Here is a 26061-nt window from a genome sequence, read left to right on the forward strand (position 1 = left end):
GCTTCTCCTCCTCCTTTGCCCCATACACAGCGGCGCTTCTTCTCCTCCTTTGCCTCATACACAGCGGTGCTTCTCCTCCTCCTTTGCCCCATACACAGCGGCGCTTCTTCTCCTCCTTTGCCTCATACACAGCGGCGCTTCTTCTCCTCTTTTGCCCCATACACAGCGGCGCTTCTTCTCCTCTTTTGCCCCATACACAGCGGCGCTTCTCCTCTTTTGCCCCATACACAGCGGCGCTTCTTCTCCTCTTTTGCCTCATACACAGCGGCGCTTCTTCTCCACCTTTGCCTCATACACAGCGGTGCTTCTCCTCCACCTTTGCCTCATACACAGCGGTGCTTCTCCTCCTCCTTTGTCCCATACACAGCGGTGCTTCTCCTCCTCCTTTGTCCCATACACAGCGGTGCTTCTCCTCCTCCTTTGTCCCATACACAGCGGCGCTTCTCCTCCTCCTTTGCCCCATACACAGCGGCGCTTCTTCTCCTCCTTTGCCTCATACACAGCGGCGCTTCTTCTCCTCCTTTGCCTCATACACAGCGGTGCTTCTCCTCCTCCTTTGCCCCATACACAGCGGCGCTTCTCCTCCTTTGCCTCATACACAGCGGCGCTTCTTCTCCTCTTTTGCCCCATACACAGCGGCGCTTCTCCTCTTTTGCCCCATACACAGCGGCGCTTCTTCTCCTCTTTTGCCTCATACACAGCGGCGCTTCTTCTCCACCTTTGCCTCATACACAGCGGTGCTTCTCCTCCTCCTTTGTCCCATACACAGCGGTGCTTCTCCTCCTCCTTTGTCCCATACACAGCGGTGCTTCTCCTCCTCCTTTGTCCCATACACAGCGGCGCTTCTCCTCCTCCTTTGTCCCATACACAGCGGCGCTTCTCCTCCTCCTTTGCCCCATACACAGCGGTGCTTCTCCTCCTCCTTTGTCCCATACACAGCGGTGCTTCTCCTCCTCCTTTGTCCCATACACAGCGGTGCTTCTCCTCCTCCTTTGTCCCATACACAGCGGTGCTTCTCCTCCTCCTTTGTCCCATACACAGCGGTGCTTCTCCTCCTCCTTTGTCCCATACACAGCGGTGCTTCTCCTCCTCCTTTGTCCCATACACAGCGGTGCTTCTCCTCCTCCTTTGTCCCATACACAGCGGTGCTTCTCCTCCTCCTTTGTCCCATACACAGCGGCGCTTCTCCTCCTCCTTTGTCCCATACACAGCGGCGCTTCTCCTCCTCCTTTGTCCCATACACAGCGGCGGTTCTTCTCCTCTTTTACCCCTCTCAGTGGCGCTTCTCCACAACCCCTCCCTCACCAGCGCTGCTCCTCTGCCCTCCTCCCACAGCGGCGCTGAGAGAACTGTGCGCAATCAGACTCTATAGAGGCGAGCGGGAGGTCAGGTGACGAGCCTAGATCACATGACTCTAAGATCCTCACCCCCATGTAGGCGGAGCTCCACGCTGGACCCTCCCACACTGTGCAGTGAGTGCCCGCGGGGAGAACGGTACGTGCCGCAGTGTCTGTATGACGAGCCAGGGCAAGAGCCGGAAATAACCGCAGCCTCCTGCTTTCAGTGTGCATATGGCTCCTCCACTACCGTGTTGCACCATGACTCCCAGCAGGCCTGGATGTCATTTCTACCTGTACAGGAAGTGACACTAGCCACATTGTGTGTCACTACTGCACCGACTATGGATCAGACTGCCTAGAAGTGTACACTGTGGCGTCATACCAACCTTATACAGGTGGTCGTAAGAGCGGACCGTTCACCGTGAAAGTGCCAGAGATTCTGGGGGCTCAGCAGTGATTGGAGCTGGCTCTGATCTCTGCAGGTAGAGGCGGTGCTGTCTGTACACACAGCTGGTGCCTGTTCTGGTAGCTGTCACCTCTGGCACTGGCCCCGTACGCCGTGCCCCCCATATACCTTAGCCCCGTACACCTTGCCCCGTATACCCTAGCCCCACCCCATACACCTTGCCCCGTACACCCTAGCCCCATATACCTTGCCTCCATACACCTTACCTCCGTACACCCTGCCTCCGTACACCCTAGCCCCATACACCTTGCCTCCATACACCTTACCTCCGTACACACTAGCCCCATACACCTTACCTCCATACACCTTACCTCCGTACACACTAGCCCCATACACCTTACCTCCGTACACCCTGCCTCGGTACAGCCTAGCCCAATGCACCTTGCCTCCGTACACCCTGCCCCCGTACACCCTAGCCCCATACACCTTACCTCCATAAACCCTGCCCCCTTACACCCTAGCCCCATACACCTTGCCTCCATACACCTTACCTCCGTACACCCTAGCCCCATACACCTTACCTCCGTACACCCTGCCTCCGTACAGCCTAGCCCAATGCACCTTGCCTCCATACACCCTGCCCCCGTACACCCTAGCCCCATACACCTTGCCTCCATACACTCTACTCCTGTATATCCTAGCCATGTATACCCTGCCCCCCATACACCCTGCTTATGAACTACTATTATAAGCTGGGGAGGAAAGCTCTTAAGGGGAACCTGTCAGCAGACTGTAGTACCCCCCCCCCCCCCACTGATCTAATCTGTTTTGGGTCACTTTAATTCAGATTAATAATGTACGGTTATTTTTTCTATTGTTTTTTCCAGTCCTGAGTAGTTACTTTTCAATTTTTTGTGTAAAAGAACTGCAATTATAGGGGGCTTGGTCTGCACCCACAGCACTCTAGCCTCTCTCCCTGTTCCCCGCTGTTCTCCAGTCACTGAATGACAGGTCACTCTTGTCTGAGGACCATGCCTCACCAGCCGGAGGTCTCGCTCAGGCGCTGTCATTCCCTGGGGCAGCACAGTCATGTACTGATGTGATGACATTTTGTCATCGGACTATTGATCTCCGCAGGCACCGCCCCAAGGAAGGATGGCGCCTGTGTGAGCTCTCCAGCAGGTGAGGCAGGGCCCTCAGACAAGGGTGACTGCACATCGTCCAGACAGCTATCGGTGCGGGGCCAAACTCTTTGCACTTGTGGCTCATTTGCATAAAGATTGGAAAAGCGATTACTCGGGAATGGAATAAAGGACTGAAAAACCAAAAGTACGGAATTAATCAGCATGACAGCTACCTTACAGCACAGATTGGATTAGTTGGGGGTACCAAAACATGCTGAGAGCTTCCCATTAAATGGGACAGAGCTGCAATACCCATCCATTGTGGCTACTACTAAATGTACGGAGCAGTAGGCAATGACGGGGGCACGGCGATGTAACGGGCACAGCACTTTCAAGCAGCTGTTTGTTTTTTTTTATGTAAAAAAAAGGCACAATTTATTTTAAAATCCCTTAATGACCAGAAACTTTTGTTCCTAAAATACTCTTTAGCAATTTTGTGTACATAATGGTTTGACAGCCCTGAAGCCAAATTCACATACAGTCATGGCCAAAAGTATTGGCACCCTTGAAATTGTTCCAGAAAATGAAGTATTTCTTTCAGAAAATTATTGCAATTACACATGATTTGTTATACACATGTTAATACCCTTTGTTTGTATTGGGACAACACAAAAAAACACAGGGGAAAAAAGACAAATTTGACATAATTTCACACAAAACCTCCAAAATGGGTAGGATGAAATTGTTGCCACTTTTCAGGAATTGGGGGTAAACAACTTTATTTCAAGCATGTGATGCTCGTTCAAACTCACCAGTGGCAATTAACAGGTGTGGGCAATATGAAAATCACACCTGAAACCAGATAAAAAGGGGAGAAGTTGACTCAATCTTTGCATTGTGTATCTGTGTGTGCCACACTAAGCATGGAGAACAGAAAGAGGAAAAGAGAACTGTCTGAGGACTTAAGAACCAAAATTGTTGAACAATATTAACAATCTCAAGGTTACAAGTCCATCTATAGAGATCTTGATGTTCCATTGTCCACGGTGCACAACATGATCGAGAGGTTTACAACTCATGGTACTGTAGCTAATCTCCTTGGATGTGGATGTCAAAGAAAAATTGATGAAAGGTTGCAACGTAGGATAGTCCAGATGTTGGATAAGCAGCCACAATCAAGGTCCAAAGGCTGTCCTGCAGGCTCAGGGTGCAGCAATATCAGCGCAAACTATTCGTCGACATTTAAATGAAATGAAACGCTATGGCAGGAGACACAGGAGGACCCCACTGCTGACACAGACAGATGAGACCAAGATAGAGCTTTTTGGTAAAGCACATCATTCTACTGTTTACCAAAAACGAAATGAGGCCTAAAAAGAAAAGAACACGGTGGAATATGGTGGAGGTTTGAAGATGTTTTGGGGTTGTTTTGCTGCTTCTGGCCCTGGGTGCCTTGACTGTGTGCAAGGCATCATGAAATCTGAAGATTACGAATGGATTTTGTGTCGCAATGTTTGCCCAGTGTCAGAAAGCTGGGTTTGCCTCCTAGGTCATGAGTTTTCCAGCAGGACAATGACCCCAAACATACTTCAAGAAGCCCCCAGAAATGGATGGAAACAAAGCGCTGGAGAGTACTGAGTGGCCAGAAATGAGTCCGGATCTAAATCCCATTGAACATCTGTGGAGAGATCGTAAAGTGATTGATTACAGTTATTTACTCCAAAGGATGTGCAACCAAATATTAAGCTGAGGGTGCCATCAATTTTGTCTGGCCCATTTTTGGGGTTTTGTGTGAAATTGTGTCCAATTTACCTTTTTTTTTTTTTTCTCCTGAATTTTTTGTGTTGTCCCAATACACACAAAGGAACTAAATGTGTATAATATACCATGTGTAATTGCAATAATGTTCTGGGAGAAATACCGTACTTCATTTTCTGGATCAATTTAAAGGGTGCCAACACTTTTGGCCATGACTGTATCCATGAAACAGACTGTGCTGGGATTGCAATATCAGGTGGGAGCGGTGGGTCTCCAGGACCTGACTGGCTTCTGGCCATATACAACCCCTGGCAAAAATTATGGAATTGCCGGGCTTGGAGGATGTTCATTCAGTTGTTTAATGTTGTTGAAAAAAAAACAGATCACAGACATGGCACAAAACTAAAGTAATTTCAAATAGCAACTTTAGGGCTTTAAGAAACACTAAAAGAAATCAAGATTAAAAATGTGGTACTCCGTAAGGGTAATTTTTTTTCAGACCAAGCAGAGGGAAAAAATTATGGAATCACTCAATTCTGAGGAAAAAATTATGGAATCATAAAAAACAAACACACAAAAGAACACTCTAATACATCACTAGTATTTTGTTGCACCACCTCTGGCTTTAATAACAGCTTGCAGTCTCTGAGGCATGGACTTAATGAGTGACAAACAGTACTCTTCATCAATCTGGCTCCAACTTTCTCTGATTGCTGTTTCCAGATCAGCTTTGCAGGTTGGAGCCTTGTCATGGACCATTTTCTTCAACTTCCACCAAAAATTTTCAATTGGATTGAGATTCGGACTATTTGCAGGCCATGACATTGACCTTATGTGTCTTCTTTCAAGGAATGTTTTCACAGTTTTTGCTCTGTGGCAGGATGCATTATCATCTTGAAAAATGATGTCATCATCCCCAAACTTCCTTTCAATTGATGGGATAAGAAAACTGTCCAAAATATCAATGTAAACTTGGGCATTTATTGAAGACTAGATGGTGGCCCGATTCTAACGCATCGGGTATTCTAGAATATGTATGCGGCCGACTGGGAGCAATCAGCAGAGCGTTGTTTAAATGTGGCGCCAAAATCGGTGATTGGTCGCGGCCGGGACCAATCAGCAGAGTGGTGTTTAAATGTTTAAATTTGGCGCCAATATCACTGATTGGTCGTGGCCTGCGGCCGTGACCAATCAGCGAGCTGTGTTAGTGAGGACCGGTGAGCGTGTTTAAATTTGGCGCCAAAATGGCTGATTGGTCGGGCCGGCGGCCGCGACCAATCAGCGAACCATATTAGTGAGGACCGGGGAGCGGCGCTGCCTGTGCGGGTACTTCCGCTGCGAGCAGCCGGGAGATGACCGGCTGCTTGCAGCAGAAGTATCCCGACCAGCGGCGCCGCTCCCCGGTCCTCCCTTCACACTTGCCGTTGGGAGATTAGCGGCCCTAGCCGCTGATCTCCCGACGGTAGCCGCATGGAGGTCAGCGGCGCCGCCGGTCGGGGTACTTCTGCTGCGAGCAGCCGGGAGATGACCGGCTAGCGCCGGTCATCTCCCGGCTGCATCGCCGTTGACCTCTGTGCAGAGCAGTGTTTAAATTTGGCGCCAATCAGCAGAGCGGTGTTTAAATTTGGCGCCAATATCGCTGATTGGTCGCGGCCGGCGGCCGCGACCAATCAGCGAACCGTATTAGTGAGGACCGGGGAGCCGCGCTGCCTGTGCTGGTACTTCCGCTGCGAGCAGCCGGGAGATGACCGGCTGCTTGCAGCAGAAGTATCCCGACCAGCGGCGCCGCTCCCCGGTCCTCCCTTCACACGTGCCGTTGGGAGATTAGCGGCCCTAGCCGCTGATCTCCCGACGGTAGCCGCATGGAGGTCAGCGGCGCCGCCGGTCGGGGTACTTCTGCTGCGAGCAGCCGGGAGATGATCGTGCGGCAGATGAGCCGCTAACGGCCGCCATCTTTTTCTGAAATCCCGCGTCGCTGATTGGCCGCGGCCGGACCAATCAGCGACGGGGGATTTCCTGGACAGAAGGACAGACAGATGGGATAAGACGATTATATATATTAGATGTAATGACAGCCATCTCCCCAGTGCCTTTACCTGACATGCAGCCCCATATCATCAATGACTGTGGAAATTTGCATGTTCTCTTCATGCAGTCATCTTTATAAATCTCATTGGAACGGCACCAAACAAAAGTTCCAGCATCATCACCTTGCCCAATGCAAATTCGCGATTCATCACTGAATATGACTTTCATCCAGTCTTCCACAGTCCGCGATTGCTTTTCCTTTGCCCATTGTAACCTTGTTTTTTTCTGTTTAGGTGTTAATGATGGCTTATGTTTAGCTTTTCTGTATGTAAATCCCATTTCCTTTAGGCAGTTTCTTACAGTTCGGTCACAGTCATTGACTCCAGTTTCCTCCCATTCATTCCTCATTTGTTTTGTTGTGCATTTCCTGTTTTGGAGACATATTGCTTTAAGTTTCCGGTCTTGACTCTTTGATGTCTTCCTTGGTCTACCAGTATGTTTGCCTTTAACAACCTTCCCCATGTTGTTTGTATTTGGTCCAGATTTTAGACACAGCTGACTGTGAACAACCAACATCTTTTGCAACATTGCGTGATGATTTACCTTCTTTTAAGAGTTTGATAATCCTCTCCTTTGTTTCAATTGACATCGCTTGTGTTGGAGCCATGATTCATGTCAGTCCACTTGGTGCAACAGTTCTCCAAGGTGTGATCACTCCTTTTTAGATGCAGACTAACGGGCAGATCTAATTTGATGCAGATGTTAGTTTTGGAAATGAAAATTTACAGGGTGATTCCATAATTTTTTCCTCAGAATTGAGTGATTCCATAATTTTTTCCCTCTGCTTGGTCTGAAAAAAATTACCCTTACTGAGTACCACATTTTTAATCTTGATTTCTTTTAGTTCTTCTTGAAGCCCTAAAGTTGCCATTTGAAATGACTTTAGTTTTGTGCCATGTCTGTGATCTGTTTTTTTCTCAACAACATTAAACAACTGAATGAACATCCTCCGAGCCCGGTGATTCCATAATTTCTGGCAGGGGTTGTATAAGGCAGTTAGCTCAGGTCAGGCATCCCAGAGGTCAGGCTGTATTTTCATTCCCTTTTTATTTATTTTTTTTGTTTTAATAGGGATTATGTGTACAAAAAGCAAAACAAACAACAAAAAAAACTTTTTTAAACGGAACTTGTCGCCTTCAAAAATTATATTTATCTGCAGGTATAGTGATAATCTGCAGGTAAGTGGTGCAAAACCTACAAAAGACAAAAAATATATCTCATACCCTAGCATCATTATATATAAATGTAAAGCAAAGTTGCATATTAAATATAGGGTACTTAGTGAACTATTTTTGATCAAAAAAAGTATACAAGCCGTCCCACCAGCGACAAGGTGACCCTAAATTGGGACGGTACCTACACTGTCTATATTAAAAACCTTACTGTATATCAAAGTTGAAGTAATGCATATAAAAGGGTAGACAAATAGGACCGGGTCCCAACTTCAGACCAACTAGGCCCGTGGTAAGCTACATATATACTAATCAGCTCAACAAAGGGGATGCCACACCCTTAATTTGCACAGAATGCAAACAAGACAAAAAACCAAGCAATGTGAACTGAGGTCTAAGATGGTACACATGCAAGAAATAGGAGCATGTTCACACTAGCAAAAAGAAGCAAAACCTACAAAAGACAAAAAATATATCTCATACCCTAGCATCATTATATATAAATGTAAAGCAAAGTTGCATATTAAATATAGGGTACTTAGTGAACTATTTTTGATAAAAATAAAGTATACAAGCCGTCCCACCAGCGACAAGGTGACCCTAAATTGGGACGGTCCTACACTGTCTATATTAAAAACCTTACTGTATATCAAAGTTGAAGTAATGCATATAAAAGGGTAGACAAATAGGACCGGGTCCCAACTTCAGACCACCTAAGCCCGTGGTAAGCTACATATATACTAATCAGCTCAACAAAGGGGATGCCACACCCTTAATTTGCACAGAATGCAAACAAGACAATATATATCATATTTGGCTGGTTTGCGGAGTTTACCACACACACACACACACACACACACACACACACACACACACACGTCAGTCCAGATGCGGGGGGAGTAATAACAGCTCCATCACTGTGTAGTGAGCTGCTCCCTGCATGATGACTGGAAGCGAGCGGCTGCAGGGAGAATATAACTTCAAATTTAATTTTCTCCCTGTAGACGCCCTTTTCTGACAAAAATGTCTGAAAAAGTCCTCAGAAAACGCCTGACAAGCTCTTTCTTTTCGTTTATATTGTAGAAAAACATTGCTGTTCACATCCAAGCATATTCTACATGCGAACAGTAAAAAGAAGCGAGTACCATTCTTTAGGCGTGCCCCGCTATGAAGTCGCTCCATACTTTACAGTAGAAGTCAGTGGGAAGCCTACACAAACGGCGGGTGTTTCCGTGTTTTATAAGCTGTTTTTGGGACGTCTTTGCCTATTGGAACATTCCCTAAGGCTGTTATTTCAGGCCCGGAGACCATGGAGGGGCTTGGCATTGCGGATGTAATATTGGGATTCTTGTTGGTACTTCTTAAAGGGATCCTCACACTTGATTCAAGGCCCCGAAACAACCATCATGCACTTATGAGGTTTAGCTTTCATGAACATGCCTTGCCAAAATGAGCCATTTTGGAATTGGGTAGTCCTTGAACCAATAAACTACCTGAGACCAGGATTTTAATAAAGAAATGTCAGTGTGTGTGACCTGCACAGATGAGGCCGAGGACTTTGCAGCACGCTTTACTGCTCTGGACTAAGTCCCTGGGCTCATCTCCACTAATTATTAGTTCTTTTTCTAGATAAAGCCAAAACTGACATTTTAACAAAGCTACACCCCAGCTGTGATTTGCCATGCTGGTTGTTTAGTGGCCCCAATTCTAAGGACATGTTCCCTTTAAATCTTCCATACACATCGAGTTTGTACTCACATCAGTTCAGCAGTTTGAGTATACAGTGCCTACAAGTAGTATTCAACCCCCTGCAGATTTAGCTGGTTTGATAAGATGCAAATAAGTTAGAGCCTTCAAACTGCAAACGAGAGTAGGTTTTATGAACAGAAGCATAAATCTTACAAACCAAAAAGTTATGTTGCTCAGTTGAATTTTATTAAATTTTAAACATAAAAGTGTGGGTCAATTATTATACAACCCCTATGTTTAATATTTTGTGGAATAACCCTTGTTTGCAATTACAGCTAATAATCGTCTTTTATAAGACCTGATCAGGCCGGCACAGGTCTGTGGAGTTATCTTGGCCCACTCCTCCATGCAGATCTTCTCCAAGTTATCTAGGTTCTTTGGGTGTCTCATGTGGACTTTATTCTTGAGCTCCTTCCACAAGTTTTCAATTGGGTTAAGGTCAGGAGACTGACTAGGCCACTCCAGCACCTTGACTTTTTCCCTCTTGAACCAGGCCTTGGTTTTCTTGGCTGTGTGCTTTGGGTCGTTGTCTTGTTGGAAGATGAAATTACGACCCATCTTAAGATCCTTGATGGAGGAGTGGAGGTTCTTGGCCAAAATCTCCAGGTAGGCCGTGCTATCCATCTTCCCATGGATGCGGACCAGATGGCCAGGCCCCTTGGCTGAGAAACAGCCCCACAGCATGATGCTGCCACCACCATGCTTGACTGTAGGGATGGTATTCTTGGGGTCGTATGCAGTGCCATCCAGTCTCCAAACGTCACGTGTGTGGTTGGCACCAAAGATCTCGATCTTGGTCTCATCAGACCATAGAACCTTGAACCAGTCTGTCTCAGAGTCCTCCAAGTGATCATGAGCAAACTGTAGACGAGCCTTGACATGACGCTTTGAAAGTAAAGGTACCATACAGGCTCGTCTGGAACGGAGACCATTGCGGTGGAGTACGTTACTTATGGTATTGACTGAAACCAATGTCCCCACTGCCATGAGATCTTCCCGGAGCTCCTTCCTTGTTGTCCTTGGGTTAGCCTTGACTCTTCGGACAAGCCTGGCCTCGGCACGGGAGGACACTTTCAAAGGCTATCCAGGCCGTGGAAGGCTAACAGTAGTTCCATAAGCCTTCCACTTACGGATGATGCTCCCAACAGTGGAGACAGGTAGGCCCAACTCCTTGGAAAGGGTTTTGTACCCCTTGCCAGCCTTGTGACCCTCCATGATCTTGTCTCTGATGGCCTTGGAATGCTCCTTTGTCTTTCCCATGTTGACCATGTCTGAGTGCTGTTCACAAGTTTGGGGAGGGTCTTAAATAGTCAGAAAAGGCTGGCAAAAGAGATCTTTAATCCACACATGTGAAGCTCATTATTCTTGGTGCCTGAACTACTTCTTAATACTTTAGGGGGACCAAACAGAATTCTTGTGGTTTGAGGGGTTGAATAATAAATGACACTCTGAATTAACTTTTAACGTTTTAAAAAAAAAAAAAAAAAATTTGCTGCAGTGCATTTCCCACTTCCAGGCTGATCTACAGTACAAATGTCACAATGCCAAGTTAATTCCGCATGTGTCAACCAGCTAAATCTGCAGGGGGTTGAATACTACTTGTAGGCACTGTATATCTAATATCTATTCCTGACTGCTTCTGTTTTTGCTGATGAATGAGGTTTGGCTTATAGGAGACAGAATGGACAAAATTGAATTCCCTATGGCTGTGCTCCCTGGCGCCATCGACAGACTGGTGGCATCTGTATTGTGGGAATGGAGGGAGGCAAAGGCTTCTTTTATCGTTTTTATGTTATTTTATGTAAATTGGTGCATGGCCTGGAGTAGATGAAATATTAATAAATGTTTGAGGATGGCAGGAACATCTGTGACACATTACCCGGTGCACAACGATCTGCACAGACCTTTGGTGCCATGCGCTCAGCGGTGTACGAGCTGGCATTGCATTCATTTACCTTCTTTGTATTTGTAGATGAGTAAAATCTGTGCCGTATTCGGGGGATCCAGAGGGATTGGAAAAGCTGTGGCCAAGTTGTTAGTTCAGAGAGATTATAGGGTCGTTGTAATATCGAGGAATCTGGATGTAGCCAAAGCCACCACCGAGGAGATTGGAGGTTAGTATCTGGAGGTAATGTTCATCCAGAGCAGGGCCAGTGTTATGGCCTGGAAAAGAAGACTATATTCATTTGTCCATTTATTTTTAAGCTAAACAAATGGAAATAAATTATATTGATCATCAGAGTGAGGGTGATCACACACAGCACCTTAGGGAGAATTCTGATTTTAATTATATTATAAGATATGGCTTTACATGCGTAAAGAATAGGATATATAAGGCTTAAAGGGAACCCACCTTGGAAAATACTGCTTACTTGCAGATATAGGGTTTTTCTGCAGATAAATAGTGTTAAAATGCTGCTTGGCCAAATTACTGAAAGTGAAGCTGCTGGGAGAAAATGAATTAATTTCCTCCCTGGATCTGCTGATTGGCAGCTTTCTGTACATAGATGCACTGCAGGGCCAGCTGTCAGTCACAGTGCGGGGGCATGCTTAGAGCTGCTGCTCACTGTGTAGTTTGCAGTGCTGTGAGAGATGACTGTAACCGCTCTCTGCATCTCCCCCGTGACTGAAAGCCGGCAGCTCCAGGGAGGAAATAAGTGCACTTTGTCTCAGTAGCCACACTTTCAGTTAGGTGGCTCAAGGGAGAAGGCGGCTGTGTATGCTGTGAAACGTGCGTCGGGGTCAACCACCCTGCCCCTTGTGTTGCTTTTTTCGCCCATAGCCTTTACTACCGGTAAGACCATCACAGGATTAACTAGCCTACTCATATGAAAACTGTATATGGACGTTTCAGATACATTTACATTGGCATTTGTTAACGTTGGTGATTGTTTATATGCCCTACCTGTGCTGCACTTTATAGTTCTATTTGCAGCCCATTATGACATTTTTTACTAGGGATCCGTTTTTGAGTCGTGGACTAATTTGCTGCACACTTGTTGCCATCAGCTGCAATTGTTTGTTGTCTATATGAAATTTTTGCATTTATAAATAAATTATGTACGTTGTAGCCATTATAACTCCATTGTCTCATTCTATATACTGTAATGCTATTTACCTGCAGATTAACTCTATAATTGCAGGTAAATAGTGTTTTTTCTGAGATGACGGCTTCCCTTTAATGCCGTGATGCATCTGCTGTCCGTCATATCACTTGATACAGCCCCTATATCATAATAAATAGCCCTTACAGAAGCTGATGGTGCTGGTTTCTGGGTTGATCACTGCACAAAATATAGAATTGGAAATCTTTCAGACAACATAGGTATTTCTGTAGTGACTAGCCTGCTAATAATGCAGTTCTCTATATAGATTGTGTAGGGCCAAGCCCATGGCCGGGGGCGGTATAATGGCAGTGCAGGCTGTATTTAACTTTATGTGAATTGTACGTGGTGTCTACACAGTCATCTGGTGCGTGGAACAGGCGTGTACCTTTTGCCACACAGGTCACCTGGCTCTAGGCTGTGATGTCGCCAAGGAACAAGACGTTCAGCGCACATTTCAAGAGATTGTAAAGAATGTTGGCAATGTTAACTATCTGGTCAACGCAGCCGGAATCAATAGGTAAGCAATCTTTTAAATATGCAGTATATGACTCCCAAACAATGGCTCAGAAAGATTAAATGGGCTGTCCGGGCACTTTGATGACATATCCTTAGGTCATCAGTATCAGAGCTGATGTGGTCCAACAACCAGGACCCCCCAACAATCAGCTGTCGTTGGCTCCGGCTGCATATGCTGTCCAGCTCTGTTCATTGTTCACATCCGGTCCCAATGTCTGCTGATCGGTGGGGTGCCAGGGGTCGTTCCCCAACCTATCTGACATTAATGAACTATGCTAAGCATAGGTTATCAATAGTTTATATACAGACAGCTACTTTAAGTAGTACTATTAAAGGCCATGTTCCCACATAGTGTAAGTGATATGGGTTTCTTTGTGCAGAAAATCTGCAGCATTTAACAGTTCAGTCAAAGTGATGTGATTTCATGAGAGCCCATGTTCACTGTAGGGGTAACGACACTGCCTTTTTACTGCATTTTTTCTTTATACTTCTATGGGGAGCTTGAAAAAGGCATGAACAAAACAAAGTTGCATCATCAAGTGCAGAATCCCACCGTTTCTGCTTTACAGAAACACATTATTAAAAAAAGCTTCAAATCTGCACCAAAAATGCATAAAAGGAAAGACACATAAAGATAACAAAGCAAGAATGCAATGATCACAGCAGATTACTATTGTGTATTGGTGCAGTGGGAAATAAGGTAGTGTTTGTGCAGGTGGGAACATGCTGATAGTAATCATCACACTAAAATGGGTGGGGGGAGTACTTAGGTGGGGTATTAGCATCATTAATGATATAGTAATATGAAGACGTTAACATTAATTTGTTTTTATTCTCTATCTTGCCATAATCTGGAAGCGTTCCTGTTATACACAGCTGTATGCACCTTATATTATTGGACAATAAAAAATGTTTGATTAAATAAAGTTACAAATACTAAAAATGCCTTTTTTTCTCAGAGGTTCCATGTTTCCTCCTGAGATCACCAGCCATGTACACATGGCAGCAGTTATGGAGACTTTGGATTTCAGTCACATTTTTTAAGTTCTGCTAGCTGAATGAAACCTAGATTATAAGTGGAAGGAACATTAATTTAAAGGGCCAGTGATAACGCAATGACTGGCACTACATGAGAACTGAAGAGTTATCATAGGGACACGGGCTTCGATTTCCTTCCTACAGATCTCCTGTCATTTTAGCCTTTGAGGGTTTGAAATCTAGTTGCTTTCTTGTCCACTACATAGACAGATTGTGAAGTGTCTTTGTGGCCATAGCACAGGACAGGAGCGGTGCATATAACATCCGATGCAGGACCTCATGTGCACGGTACCTCCTCTTGCTCATAATTATGTTATATTAATGGATTCTAATGCTGGTATATTGTAGCCAGGCCACATACACATTGCATTACATATTATCCTTCATAGGGGATGATAGAAGTCCCATGCTACTTGCTTGTCAGTTACCTGCAATTTATATTTCCTTCCTTACAGGCAACCTGTCAGCTGATTCACGCTGCTCAAACCGCAGGCAGCATGAATCTCAGCCTGGCCGCATGATTGCAGCCACGTATATTATTCTCTGACACACTGCAGTAGCCAGAGATGAGGCTAGTCCGGCTGTGCCTCCGGCCGGCTCTTCACTGCGCTGCTTGAGTTGATTGACAGGTCTCTCCTGTGTGTGTAGATAGGTAGAGACCTGTCCATTACCTGTAGCGGCACTGCTGGCCGGGGGCAGAGCCGGACTAGTCTGGTCTACCCCTAGGTTGCACTGCCGGATCCTTGCAGTATATTCTCTGAAATGCTGGAGCATGAATCAGGTGACAGGTTACCTTTAATTTGGGATTTTAAAGTTAAGAAAAATTTTAACTGTCAATTATTTAGATAACTAACATCACTATCATTGGTGACAAATCCAGTCCTGCGAGCAAAGCCCATATTTTGTCTTCTATTCATCTAACATAAATCTTCAGTTGTGACTGTAAAATTTGTTGCAGTTCTACTACTCCACCACTTAGGGGAGCCAGAGCCCAATACATTGATATTGGGGCTACATGTCTGCAATACGTGCCACTATGAAGACCTAAAGTCGCTCTTTACATGGCTGGGATGCCTTCATATAACAAGGCTTATATTTTTACATATTTAAGTTACAGTACATTTTGATTCTCCAGAATAAATATTTTTTATTTGGGATTGTATGACTTGGGTTGTCCAGTACTGTAACAAGGACTTTTGGGTTGGATTCACGACTTTCGTGCCTTTTCTTGATCAAAAGCTAGTTGAGGAAGAAAAGGTACAATAGAGTTATAATAATTATTAATTTCTGGAAAATGGCTCCAGAAACTGTGCATGTAATCTTGTATTGCCATTTACACATCTGATGACCCAATGCTAATCTGGTGTTTATTTTTTTTTGCTTTTGCATTTTGGCCATACATATTGTAGACTATTGAGGAATCCTGGATGAACACTTATTCTGCTCTATCCTGTGTCCTTTCCATTGCAGAGATGCGTTATTATTAAGGACTAAGACAGAAGACATACTATCTCAAATATCCATTAACCTGATAGGATCGATGTACACATGTAAGGCGGCCCTGAGGGGTATGGTGCAGCAGCACGGTGGAGCCATTGTCAACATCGGTAATGATTGTAACAGGCAGTGGATACAAGTATATCCCCGCTCACTGCCATGTATAAAGGCTGATAATCCAGCAATTTGGTTTATTTTGTGAATTCGTTATATAAGTAAATATTTTTAGCTAATGTGTATACCCAGGGCTGTGGAGTCAGTAAGCCAAACCACCGACTCCTCAATTTCCCTGACTCCACAGCACTGGTAGGAGAAGCCTCACTACTGAGCGTGTACATAAAGTGCAGCACAGATTCAGCTCAACTAAAAGCCGAGATCCTTAGATCAGGAACAGAACAGACATTTCTAGGACATTTCATAACTTTCCCAAACTTTTATGAAAACATCCTGCATTGTACTACTGAACCCAAATTATTATATATTTTAGGAGTATTTTATACCAACTCGATGACTCCGACTCCACCCTCACAGCACTGGTAGGAGAAGCCTCACTACTGAGCGTGTACATAAAGTGCAGCACAGATTCATCTCACTGCCTCACTACTGAGCGTGTACATAAAGTGCAGCACAGATTCATCTCACTGCCTCACTACTGAGCGTGTACATAAAGTGCAGCACAGATTCATCTCACTGCCTCACTACTGAGCTTGTACATAAAGTGCAGCACAGATTCATCTCACTGCCTCACTACTGAGCATGTACATAAAGTGCACCACAGATTCATCTCACTGCCTCACTACTGAGCTTGTACATAAAGTGCAGCACAGATTTATCTCACTGCCTCACTACTGAGCTTGTACATAAAGTGCAGCACAGATTTATCTCACTGCCTCACTACTGAGCATGTACATAAAGTGCAGCACAGATTTATCTCACTGCCTCACTACTGAGCATGTACATAAAGTGCAGCACAGATTTATCTCACTGCCTCACTACTGAGCGTGTACATAAAGTGCAGCACAGATTCATCTCACTGCCTCACTACTGAGCGTGTACATAAAGTGCAGCACAGATTCATCTCAACTAAAAGCCGAGATCTTTAGATCAGGAACAAAACAGACATTTATAGGACATTTCATCACTTGGCCAAATTCTTAGGAGAAAATGTACAGCACATCCTGCATTGCACTACTGTACCCAATTTATTATATATTTTAGGAGTTAGAGTTGGTTTATTTTATACAGACACCGACTCAGACTCCACGACTCCGACTTCACAGCCTTGCATATACCCTAACTATAAGCACTCCTCATTTCCTCCATTCTTCAGCCAATATTAGATTGGTCAACCACAATCACCTAGAAATAAAAAATCTGTTCGGCCTCACTGATACTCATTTTGTTATGTGATACAATCAGCAAATAAGATCTGTTTCTATTGAAAACTGTGTTTTTCCCTATGAGTCAGGCAGATCCCTAAAGCTTAGTAATATTACTGTGTATGTTTGACATTCAGGAAAATGGGACGTCTGGTGGTACCTTCACTGACAGACGCCCCCATGATCCCTTCACATGGTTCTATGGACATATTCTTCTGTCACTGTGTCTGGGCTGAGGGTAAATGTCACCCTTCTTCTCTATGACTGCAGGAAGTATTGTGGGCCACAAAGGGAATGCTGGGCAGAGTGTTTACAGCGCCAGTAAGGAGGGCTTGGTGGGGTTTTCCAAGTCACTCGCTAAAGAAGTTGGAAGGAAAAACGTTTGCGTTAACATGGTCGCCCCCGGTAAGATTTTGTGAGAACCTTTCTATAATGATTGCTGTGTTTTGTCTAGCAACCTGGCTTCACCCATGTGTTCAAAGGGGCATATTTGGGTCGTAATATTGTTGGAGCTCAGAGCCGCTGAGCTCATTGATACGGTATCAGCCGCAAAGACTCAGCCCAATTGAATAACATTGGTGTCAGCTTCATAAGACAGGTGCACTTACAATAAAAATGCATGTCAGAATGGCTTTATAAGCCTTTACAAGCATTTAGAAACATCCTGTCTACATGTACTGCGCTGTATGGAGCGTGCTTAGATGCTGAGCCTGCTTCATACAGCACAGGTGTCTGCTGTATTCCACAGCCGGCACCGAAGTGTAACTGATGTGATGGGCACTATCTCACGTCTGCTGCATTTAACAGGCTTCAACCTATGGGTTGTCTATTCTGATCGCCATCAGTCTCTCGTGGGATACGACTGCACGGTATCAATGCACCATGCCAGCCAAAACCCTGCTGAAGACCCTCGGTGTTTGGCATGTTAAACTTTCTATAAAGCATGGCCTGTGGAGCACGTAGATAATTGCCTTAAGATGAATAGTGAAATGAAATGAGAGAATTGTTTTTTTGGTCTTTGCACTCTCCCCAAAAAAATGCACTAAAAAGCGTCATATCTGCTCCAAAATGGTATAATACAAAAGTCAGCTCAACACTAAAAACAAGCCCTCGCAGCTCAATAGATGGAAGAATAAAAACAATTACAGATAATGGAAATTTTTTTTTTATAGTTTTAATTTATTTTACACATTAGAACTTAGAAAAACCCAAACCTTAAGGCGCACCTGTCAGCAGGATTGTTCTCAGTAAACTACATACACTGTCAGGTGGGCAACATTACACTGATTAATATGATACCTTTGTTGATGAAATCGGTCCTGTGGTTCTTGTGCAATCTTTACTTTCAGTTTGGAGATAATGATACGCTCGTGCTTCGGGGCAGCCTGTGGGGGGCGCTCTCTCTGGTGCTCTGCTTACATATTCACCTGTATGCTCTTATGACAGCTCACTGTGCCTTCACTGACCTGCTCCTATTTTACATAATGCATCTAGTAGTGCGGAGCTAGGTAAAATAGGAGGCAGGTCAGTGAAGGCACAGTGACCTGCCATAAGAGCATACAGGTGAAGAAGTAAGCAGCGCACCAGATAGAAGCATGAGCATATCATTATCTCCAAACTTAAAGTAAAGATTACACAAGAACCAAAGGACCGATGTAATCAACCAAGGTATCATTTTAATCAGTGTAATGTCGCCCACCTGACAGTGTATGTAGGTTACTGAGCACCATTCTGCTGACAGGTGCACTTAAAGTTTGGTATCACCATGGTTGTACTGACCTGATTGTCATTTTTACTGCACAATGAAAGTTGCAAAAACAAAACCCCCAAAACAATGGCGGCATTGTGTTCTTTTCACTGTTTCACTGAACTTGAAATTTTGTTCTCTATTTCTCAATGTATTATATGGTAAAATGAGTGGTGTCATTCAAAACAACAACTCAAACCACAAAAAAAAGAAACCCTCAAAATAAAGTTATGGCTTTTAGAAGAAGGGGAGGAAAAAAATGAATTCCTAAAAGTGTAAAAATAAAAAAAAAATTGTCTGATCCTTAAGGGTCTAAATCATTTCCTAAAAAATCGCAGAAAAAATAGAATAAACAATATATACATATTTTTGGATACCATTATATCAACAGAAAAATTATCCCTTTAAAAATTATAACTTTTTTTAGATAGACTCATTAAAAACACCCAAATAACACAACAAAACTATACATATAGGGGCTACTAGAGTGTCCCTACAAAAAAAACAATAGGGTATGAAGGGGAAAGAACGCCTACATTATCCCTGTAAGACCCTAATACATAGTTTCCCTACTTGAACCGCGGTGGTTGGCACGCTAAAACTGGATATTTGGGCCCTAGCTCAACATAAGCTAAGCTCTATTATTCCGTTATAAGACACCTAAATGCTAGAAAAGGCAAAATAGCAATGAATAAATTCTTAGCCTATTGATAATGTTATGGGAATAACAAACAGCACAGCGTATGATATATAATCATAGATAGAATATATGTCCATAATGGAGCATATTGTTACAATACCATGTTACTGCCTCCACAGGTTTCCACCGTGAGGTGCCAACCTCTGCAGCTCAGGTGGAGGCAACTAAGTATTAGGGTCTTACGGGGATACTGTAGGTGCCCTTTCCCCTTCCTACCCTACAGTTATTTGAGGGGATCCTCTTGTTCCCCCTCTTCATATGTACAGTGGGTACGGAAAGTATTCAGACCCCTTTAAATTTTTCACTCTTTGTTTCTTTGCAGCCATTTGGTAAATTCTAAAAAGTTCATTTTTTTCTCATTAAAGTACACTCTGCGCCCCATCTTGACTGAAAAAAAAAACAGAAATGTAGAAATTGTTGCAAATTTATTAAAAAAGAAAAACTGAAATATCACATGGTCATAAGTATTCAGACCCTTTGCTCAGTATTGAGTCGAAGCACCCTTTTGAGCTAGTACAGCCATGAGTCTTCTTGGGAATGATGCAACAAGTTTTTCACACCTGGATTAGGGGATCCTCTGCCATTCTTCCTTGCAGATCCTCTCCAGTTCCATCAGGTTGGATGGCGAACGTTGGTGGACAGCCATTTTCAGATCTCTTCAGAGATGCTCAATTGGGTTTAGGTCAGGGTTCTGGCTGGGCCAGTCAAGAATGGTCACAGAGTTTTTTGAAGCCACTCCTTTGTTATTTTAGCTGTGTGCTTAAGGTCATTGTCTTGTTGGAAGGTGAACCTTCGGCCAAGTCTGAGGTCCAGAGCACTCTGGAAGAGGTTTTCATCCAGGATATCTCTGTACTTGGCCGCATTCATGTTTCCTTCCATTGCAACCAATCGTCCTGTCCCTGCAGCTGAAAAACACCCCCATAGCATGATGCTGCCACCACCATGTTTCACTGTTGGGATTGTATTGGGCAGGTGATGAACAGTGCCTTGTTTTCTCTACACATACCACTTAGAATTATCACCAAAAAGTTCTATCTTCGTCTCATCAGACCAGAGAATCTTCATTCTCATAGTCTGGGAGTCCTTCATATGTTTTTGAGCAAACTCTATGCAGGCTTTCATATGTCTTGCACTGAGGAGAGGCTTTCTTCGGATCACTCTGCCGTAAAGGCCCGACTGGTGGAGGGCTGCAGTGATAGTTGACTTTGTGGAACTTTCTCCCATCTCCCTACTGCATCTCTGGAGCTCAGCCACAGTGGTCTTGGGGTTCTTCTTTACTTCTCTCACCAAGCTCTTCTCCCACGATTGCTCAGTTTGGCTGGATGGCCAGGTCTAGGAAGACTTCTAGTGGTCCCAAACTTCTTCCATTTAAGGATTATGGAGGCCACTGTGCTCTTAGGAACCTTGAGTAATGCAGAAATTCTTTTGTAACCTTGGCCAGATCTGTGCCTTGCCACAATTCTGTCTCTGAGCTCCTTGGGCAGTTCCTTTGAGCTCATGATTCTCATTTGGTCTGACATGCACTGTGAGCTGTGAGGTCTTATATAGACAGGTGTGTGCCTTTCCAAATCAAGTCCTATCAGTTTAATTAAACACAGCTGGACTCCAGTGAAGGAGTAGAACCATCTCAAGGAGGGTCACAAGGAAATGGACAGCATGTGACTCAGTGTCTGAGCAAAGGGTCTGAATACTTATGACCATGTGATATTTCAGTTTTTCTTTAATAAATTTGCAAACATTTCTACATTTCTGTTTTTTTCAGCCAAGATGGGGCGCAGAGTGTACTTTAATGAGAAAAAAAATTAACTATTTAGAATTTACCAAATGGCTGCAATGAAACAGAGTGAAAAATTTAAAGGGGTCTGAGTACTTTCCACACCCACTGTATAGTTTTGTGTTATTTGGATGTTTTAATGAGTCTATGATTTAGTAATTTTTGTTTTGCGCTAAACTTTTTCCTGGCTAATAATAAAATGAGCATATTTGAGTCTTCCTAGAGCTAATTTTAATATCAGGCTGGAAAATTTTTAATTGATGTTCAGTGTAAGCACACTAGCATCACCAGGTCTGAAAGATCTACAGTATATAACATTTGTATTGTAAAATCTGCTGATTGTTTGTGCTGATGTATAAATATACATAGACAATCAGAAATGCAGTTTGGGGCTAGTATTAGTATGAAATCCCATGGGTAGTGAGTGGTTTCTCTTTTTAGTACTATGCTGGTAACATGCGTGTCTTTGTCATCTAAAACTGCACGTACTCACTAGGTAGATGCTGGTAGGACCTACTGATAATGTAAAGTATGGTCTCCTTCTGTCCTCTGTCAGTAGATGACATGGAAAATGAGGATTGGTCATGTTATGTTGCACGTCTGTTCCTTGGTGATAATCGACTGCCAGAATTGTCTTGTTCCCCTTTCTCTTAGAAGATAAGTATTTAAAGAGTAACTAAACTTTCATTTTTAAATTGATGAGTCTTTGCAATGTGATAAATCTCGGTAATATACCGTATTTTTCGGACCATAAGACGCACTTTTTTCCCCCAAAATTTGGAAGGAAAATGGGGGGTGCGTCTTATGGTCCGAATCTTACTTTACCGGTGGTGGTGGAGCGGGGATCGCAGGGTCCTCCAGCGGCGGCAGAGGTGAGATGCGGCTGGAGCCGGGGCCTGTACCTGTGCTGGTGTCGGGTGGTGAAGCAGAGGAGCCGGGGCCTGTGCCGGGCTGTGAGTGGCGTCCGGCGGTGAGGCAGAGGAGCTGGGGCCTCTGCCGAGCTGTGAGCGGTGTCCGACGTTGCGGGCAGAGCAGTGTGTGCGGCTTCTGGTGGCCGCGACCATCTTCCCGAGGCCGTGATCCACGGGAAGATGGCCGCCGGAGCTGGCGCATGCGCCGACCCGGTGCTCCGGCGGCCATTTTCCTGTAGATAACAGCCTCAGGAAGATGGCCGCACTGCCGGACACCGCTCACAGCCCGGCAGAGGCCCCGTCTCCTCTGCTTCCCCGCCGGACGCCACTCACAGGTCCAGGCCCCAGGCCCGTCCACAGGCCCCAGGTAAGTCCACAGGCCCTAGGCCAGTCCACAGGCCCCAACCAGACACCAGAATCTCACCTCTTCCGCCGGGTTCCTGAGGTAGGGAGCGGAGGGACCTGCGATCCTGCTACACCATCACCGCAACTCACAGCTGCTGGAGCACCGGCTTCATGTATCCAGGGTCCGCAGCATTCCTCCACTTCCGCCGGGCCGGTTTCCTGAAGGACCCTGCATCCTGCTCCACTACCCCCCAGGTAAGATACCTAATCAGACTATAAGATGGACCCCATCTTATAAAAAATTTTTTTTTTCTATTTTCCACCCCAAAATTTGCGTCTTATGGTCCGGTGCTTCTTATAGTCCAAAAAATACGGTAGTTCATTACCTTATTTTTCTATTGTCTCTGAAACATCATGCTGAAAGAGCTGTTTTTACTGTTCTTTGTTACGGGTCCGGGTGGTGGAACCTCTGTGCCGAGGTGCAAGGTGGGAACCAGAGGGGCATGACTAAGTATCCACCCGAACCGACCCTGGTCGTACGGCAGCTAACGACACAGTGACCAGGGAGGATCCGGGCTGAGGGACCAGGTGCTACTCTGGGGACGACCTTGTAAGAGAGCAGGTGGCTCCCACGGGTCAGAGGGCTGGGACTGAACGGTATGGCGGATGGACACGGCAAGCAGGCGGAAGTCTCTGGTAGCTGACAGGTGGTCACAGTTCGAGAAAGCAGGGCAAGTAGCAGTCCTTAGGTTTACCAGGAAGGTGGTCACAGCAAGTGACGGCAGGGTCTCCAGGTAAGCAGGCGGGAAACAGGCGGGTGCTCCCAGGTGAGCGGGCAGACAGATGAGGCAGGTAACTGGTGGGCGCTCCCAGGTGAGCGGTCTGATGGACAAAGCAGATAACAGGCGGGTGCTCCCAGGTGAGCGGTCTGACGGACACAGCAGATAACAGGCGGGTGCTCCCAGATGAGCGGACTGACAGCCAAGGCAGGTAACAGGCAGGTAACAGGTGAGCGCTCCACGTGAGCAGGCTGGCAGGCTAGGCAGGTAACGGGCAGATAACAGGCTGGCAGGCAGGACGAAGAGTCAGACTAGCAGCGGGACCTGAGGGCTGAAGCAAAGATCAGACACAGTGCAAACAACTTTGCTCGGGCACCTCCATTTTGGAGGAGGTGCCTTATATATGGGAGGTCCTCCGGCATTTGGCCGGGGACTCCTTAGGACGGCGCGCGCGCGCGCCCTATGCACACTGCCGGGGAAGGAGCGCGCGCCGGCAGCAGCGGGGAGAGAAGCGCTGGAGGACGCTGCGCCAGGAACGGGGAGGTGAGAGGGACGGCGTCTCTGCCTAGCAAGGGGCAGAGACGCCGATGCTACATTCTTGTTCATGTTCTTTTAGAAGCTGCTTTGAACTGCTGCTCTAGCACCAATTCCTACTCAAATACTATTTACAAACAGCGTATAAGTTGTAGCATTCTGGCAGCATAGAACAATAGGTTAAAAATGCAAAAATTTGTCCCAATCCATTAAAAACATAGTGTGCACCTATATCATAGCATCTCTTACACGCATCAAGCCTTGTTGGGTCTTTTAATCATACCTATTTTCACTTGTTTTTCTGTGGTGCTGGAATACTCCAAATTATATAATATAATTATCTCACCTGGAACCGGCAATGACTCCCATGTTTCCGTGCACCTGACCAACTAGCAGCCCTCCTGAAGCAACTACATGACAACAGCAGCGATAAATTGATAAAATAATTTTTTTTTCTCGTTTTGTTGTTTACTATTACATATACTGTCCCTGTGTGAGCTTCTTGGCTGCCCCATGCTGAAACGGTGAGCCTATTTGTGACTAGTATTTGAGTAGGAATGCTGGCTAGAGCGGCAGCTCAAAGCAGCTTCTAAATGAGCACGAACTAGACAGTTAATACAGTACTATCAGCATTATGTTTGAGAGAGAAGGAAGCAAAATAATGTAATAGAATATATTACAAAGGTTCATAACGTTACAAATGACAAAGTTGCACTCTGTAATGCTATAGCATACTAACATGAAATATATGAAATTGGAATTGCATTACTGCTCTAGAAAATAGGAAAAAAATGAAGATACTTAGCGCATAAATTGGCCAATTCATGTCTGCCCAGCAGCCAACGACAAGACAATCCTCTGCTGGGAACCTACCTAATGTGTTTCCTCTACTGGGCTGACAGCCTACAATAAGGTTATTTTCTAGAGCAGTAATGCAATTCCAATTTCATATATTTCATGTTTGCATGCTCTAGCGTTATGGATTGCTACTTTATTTGTTAGTTCTATATGGAGGTGGCTACTCTTAGTATGCACCTGTTCACATCTGGTCTCTGCTTGGAAGTGACGGTCAGTCTTTGATATTCAGAACTTTACAAAGACTGATAATATAATAAAATAATATAAATAATTAAAAAAAAAAAGTTTAGTTATTCTTTCAGCATGAAGTTATACATAGGTTTGTAGTTAGGACCACTGCAGTCCATATAAACATACAATGATCTGCAGGCAGGTGACTCCTGCTTTCTGGTGATTTTCACTGGAACTGTAATGCGCCAGGAGATGGGTACATGGGCTGTGTGGCAGTTTCACAGAGTGATGCTTTTGTTTTTTGGCAGCATTGCAGATGGCAGGGTAACACTACCACTACATTACTGTGCCTCCTGTCATTGTGGAGTGGTCATTTACTTGTGCCTTCAATTCCCTCTAGGATTTATCCACACGGACATGACCTCAGGTGTAGAAGAGACCTCTGTGGATCAGAATATTCCGCTGGGCAGATTTGGAGAGGCGGAGGACGTCGCACAGGCTGTCACTTTCTTGCTCCGTTCTCCATACATTACTGGTCACGTCTTAGTGGTGGATGGAGGGTTACAACTACAGATTTAAGCTGTCTGATTGTTTCTTCCAGAAGTGATTTAGAAGATACTCAAGAAATTTACTTTATATCAGACTTCAGTGTATGCCCAGCGGCACATTATTAGATAAGACTTCTGTACAGATCATCCCATCGGTGTAGGACTAAACCTAAGACGCTTCTTGAGCTATGCTACTGAACTGGACTTTGCCCTACGTAGCAGCGACTTGTACAGATTTTCGGCCTTGCCGTGTCTATTAGTAAGCCTATCATGCACTATATGTGTTACATATTGGCACCTTCCTGATAGTGAGTTAGCCACAATACTACAACGCTGTGATCTTGTATCCGTCCAGCTGACACAGTCTGTGGAATCTCAACCAGCAGTTTGTGAGTACTACGTACACCCATCCTATTATGACATTACAGCAATTATCTGATGAAGGCCTGTGTAGGACCGAAACGTCATTAGCTGCTTCTCCGCACTGACCTAATTGTAAATAAATTCACATTTATTGCCA

General features: G+C 44.9%; 1 protein-coding gene across 2 annotated transcripts; it reads left to right on the top strand.

Annotated features, from left to right (window-relative positions):
* The first annotated feature begins 1339 nt into the window (after positions 1-1339).
* Positions 1340-26061, top strand: CBR4 (carbonyl reductase 4). Of its 2 annotated transcripts, none has more exons than XM_073644136.1 (6): positions 1340-1494; positions 11610-11751; positions 13102-13261; positions 15769-15905; positions 17445-17579; positions 25394-26061. In XM_073644136.1, exons 2-6 carry the CDS (start codon positions 11610-11612, stop codon positions 25570-25572), a joined length of 753 nt encoding a protein of 250 aa, XP_073500237.1. In that variant the 5' UTR covers positions 1340-1494; the 3' UTR covers positions 25573-26061. The 2 variants fall into 2 exon arrangements, with proteins under 2 accessions (XP_073500237.1, XP_073500246.1); XM_073644145.1 differs by having other exon boundaries at positions 13144-13261.

This window comes from Phyllobates terribilis, unplaced genomic scaffold (assembly GCF_046119375.1).
Source record: "Phyllobates terribilis strain yellow unplaced genomic scaffold, ASM4611937v1 Scaffold_1__5_contigs__length_1240528914, whole genome shotgun sequence".
In the NCBI taxonomy this organism is placed as follows: domain Eukaryota; kingdom Metazoa; phylum Chordata; class Amphibia; order Anura; family Dendrobatidae; genus Phyllobates; species Phyllobates terribilis.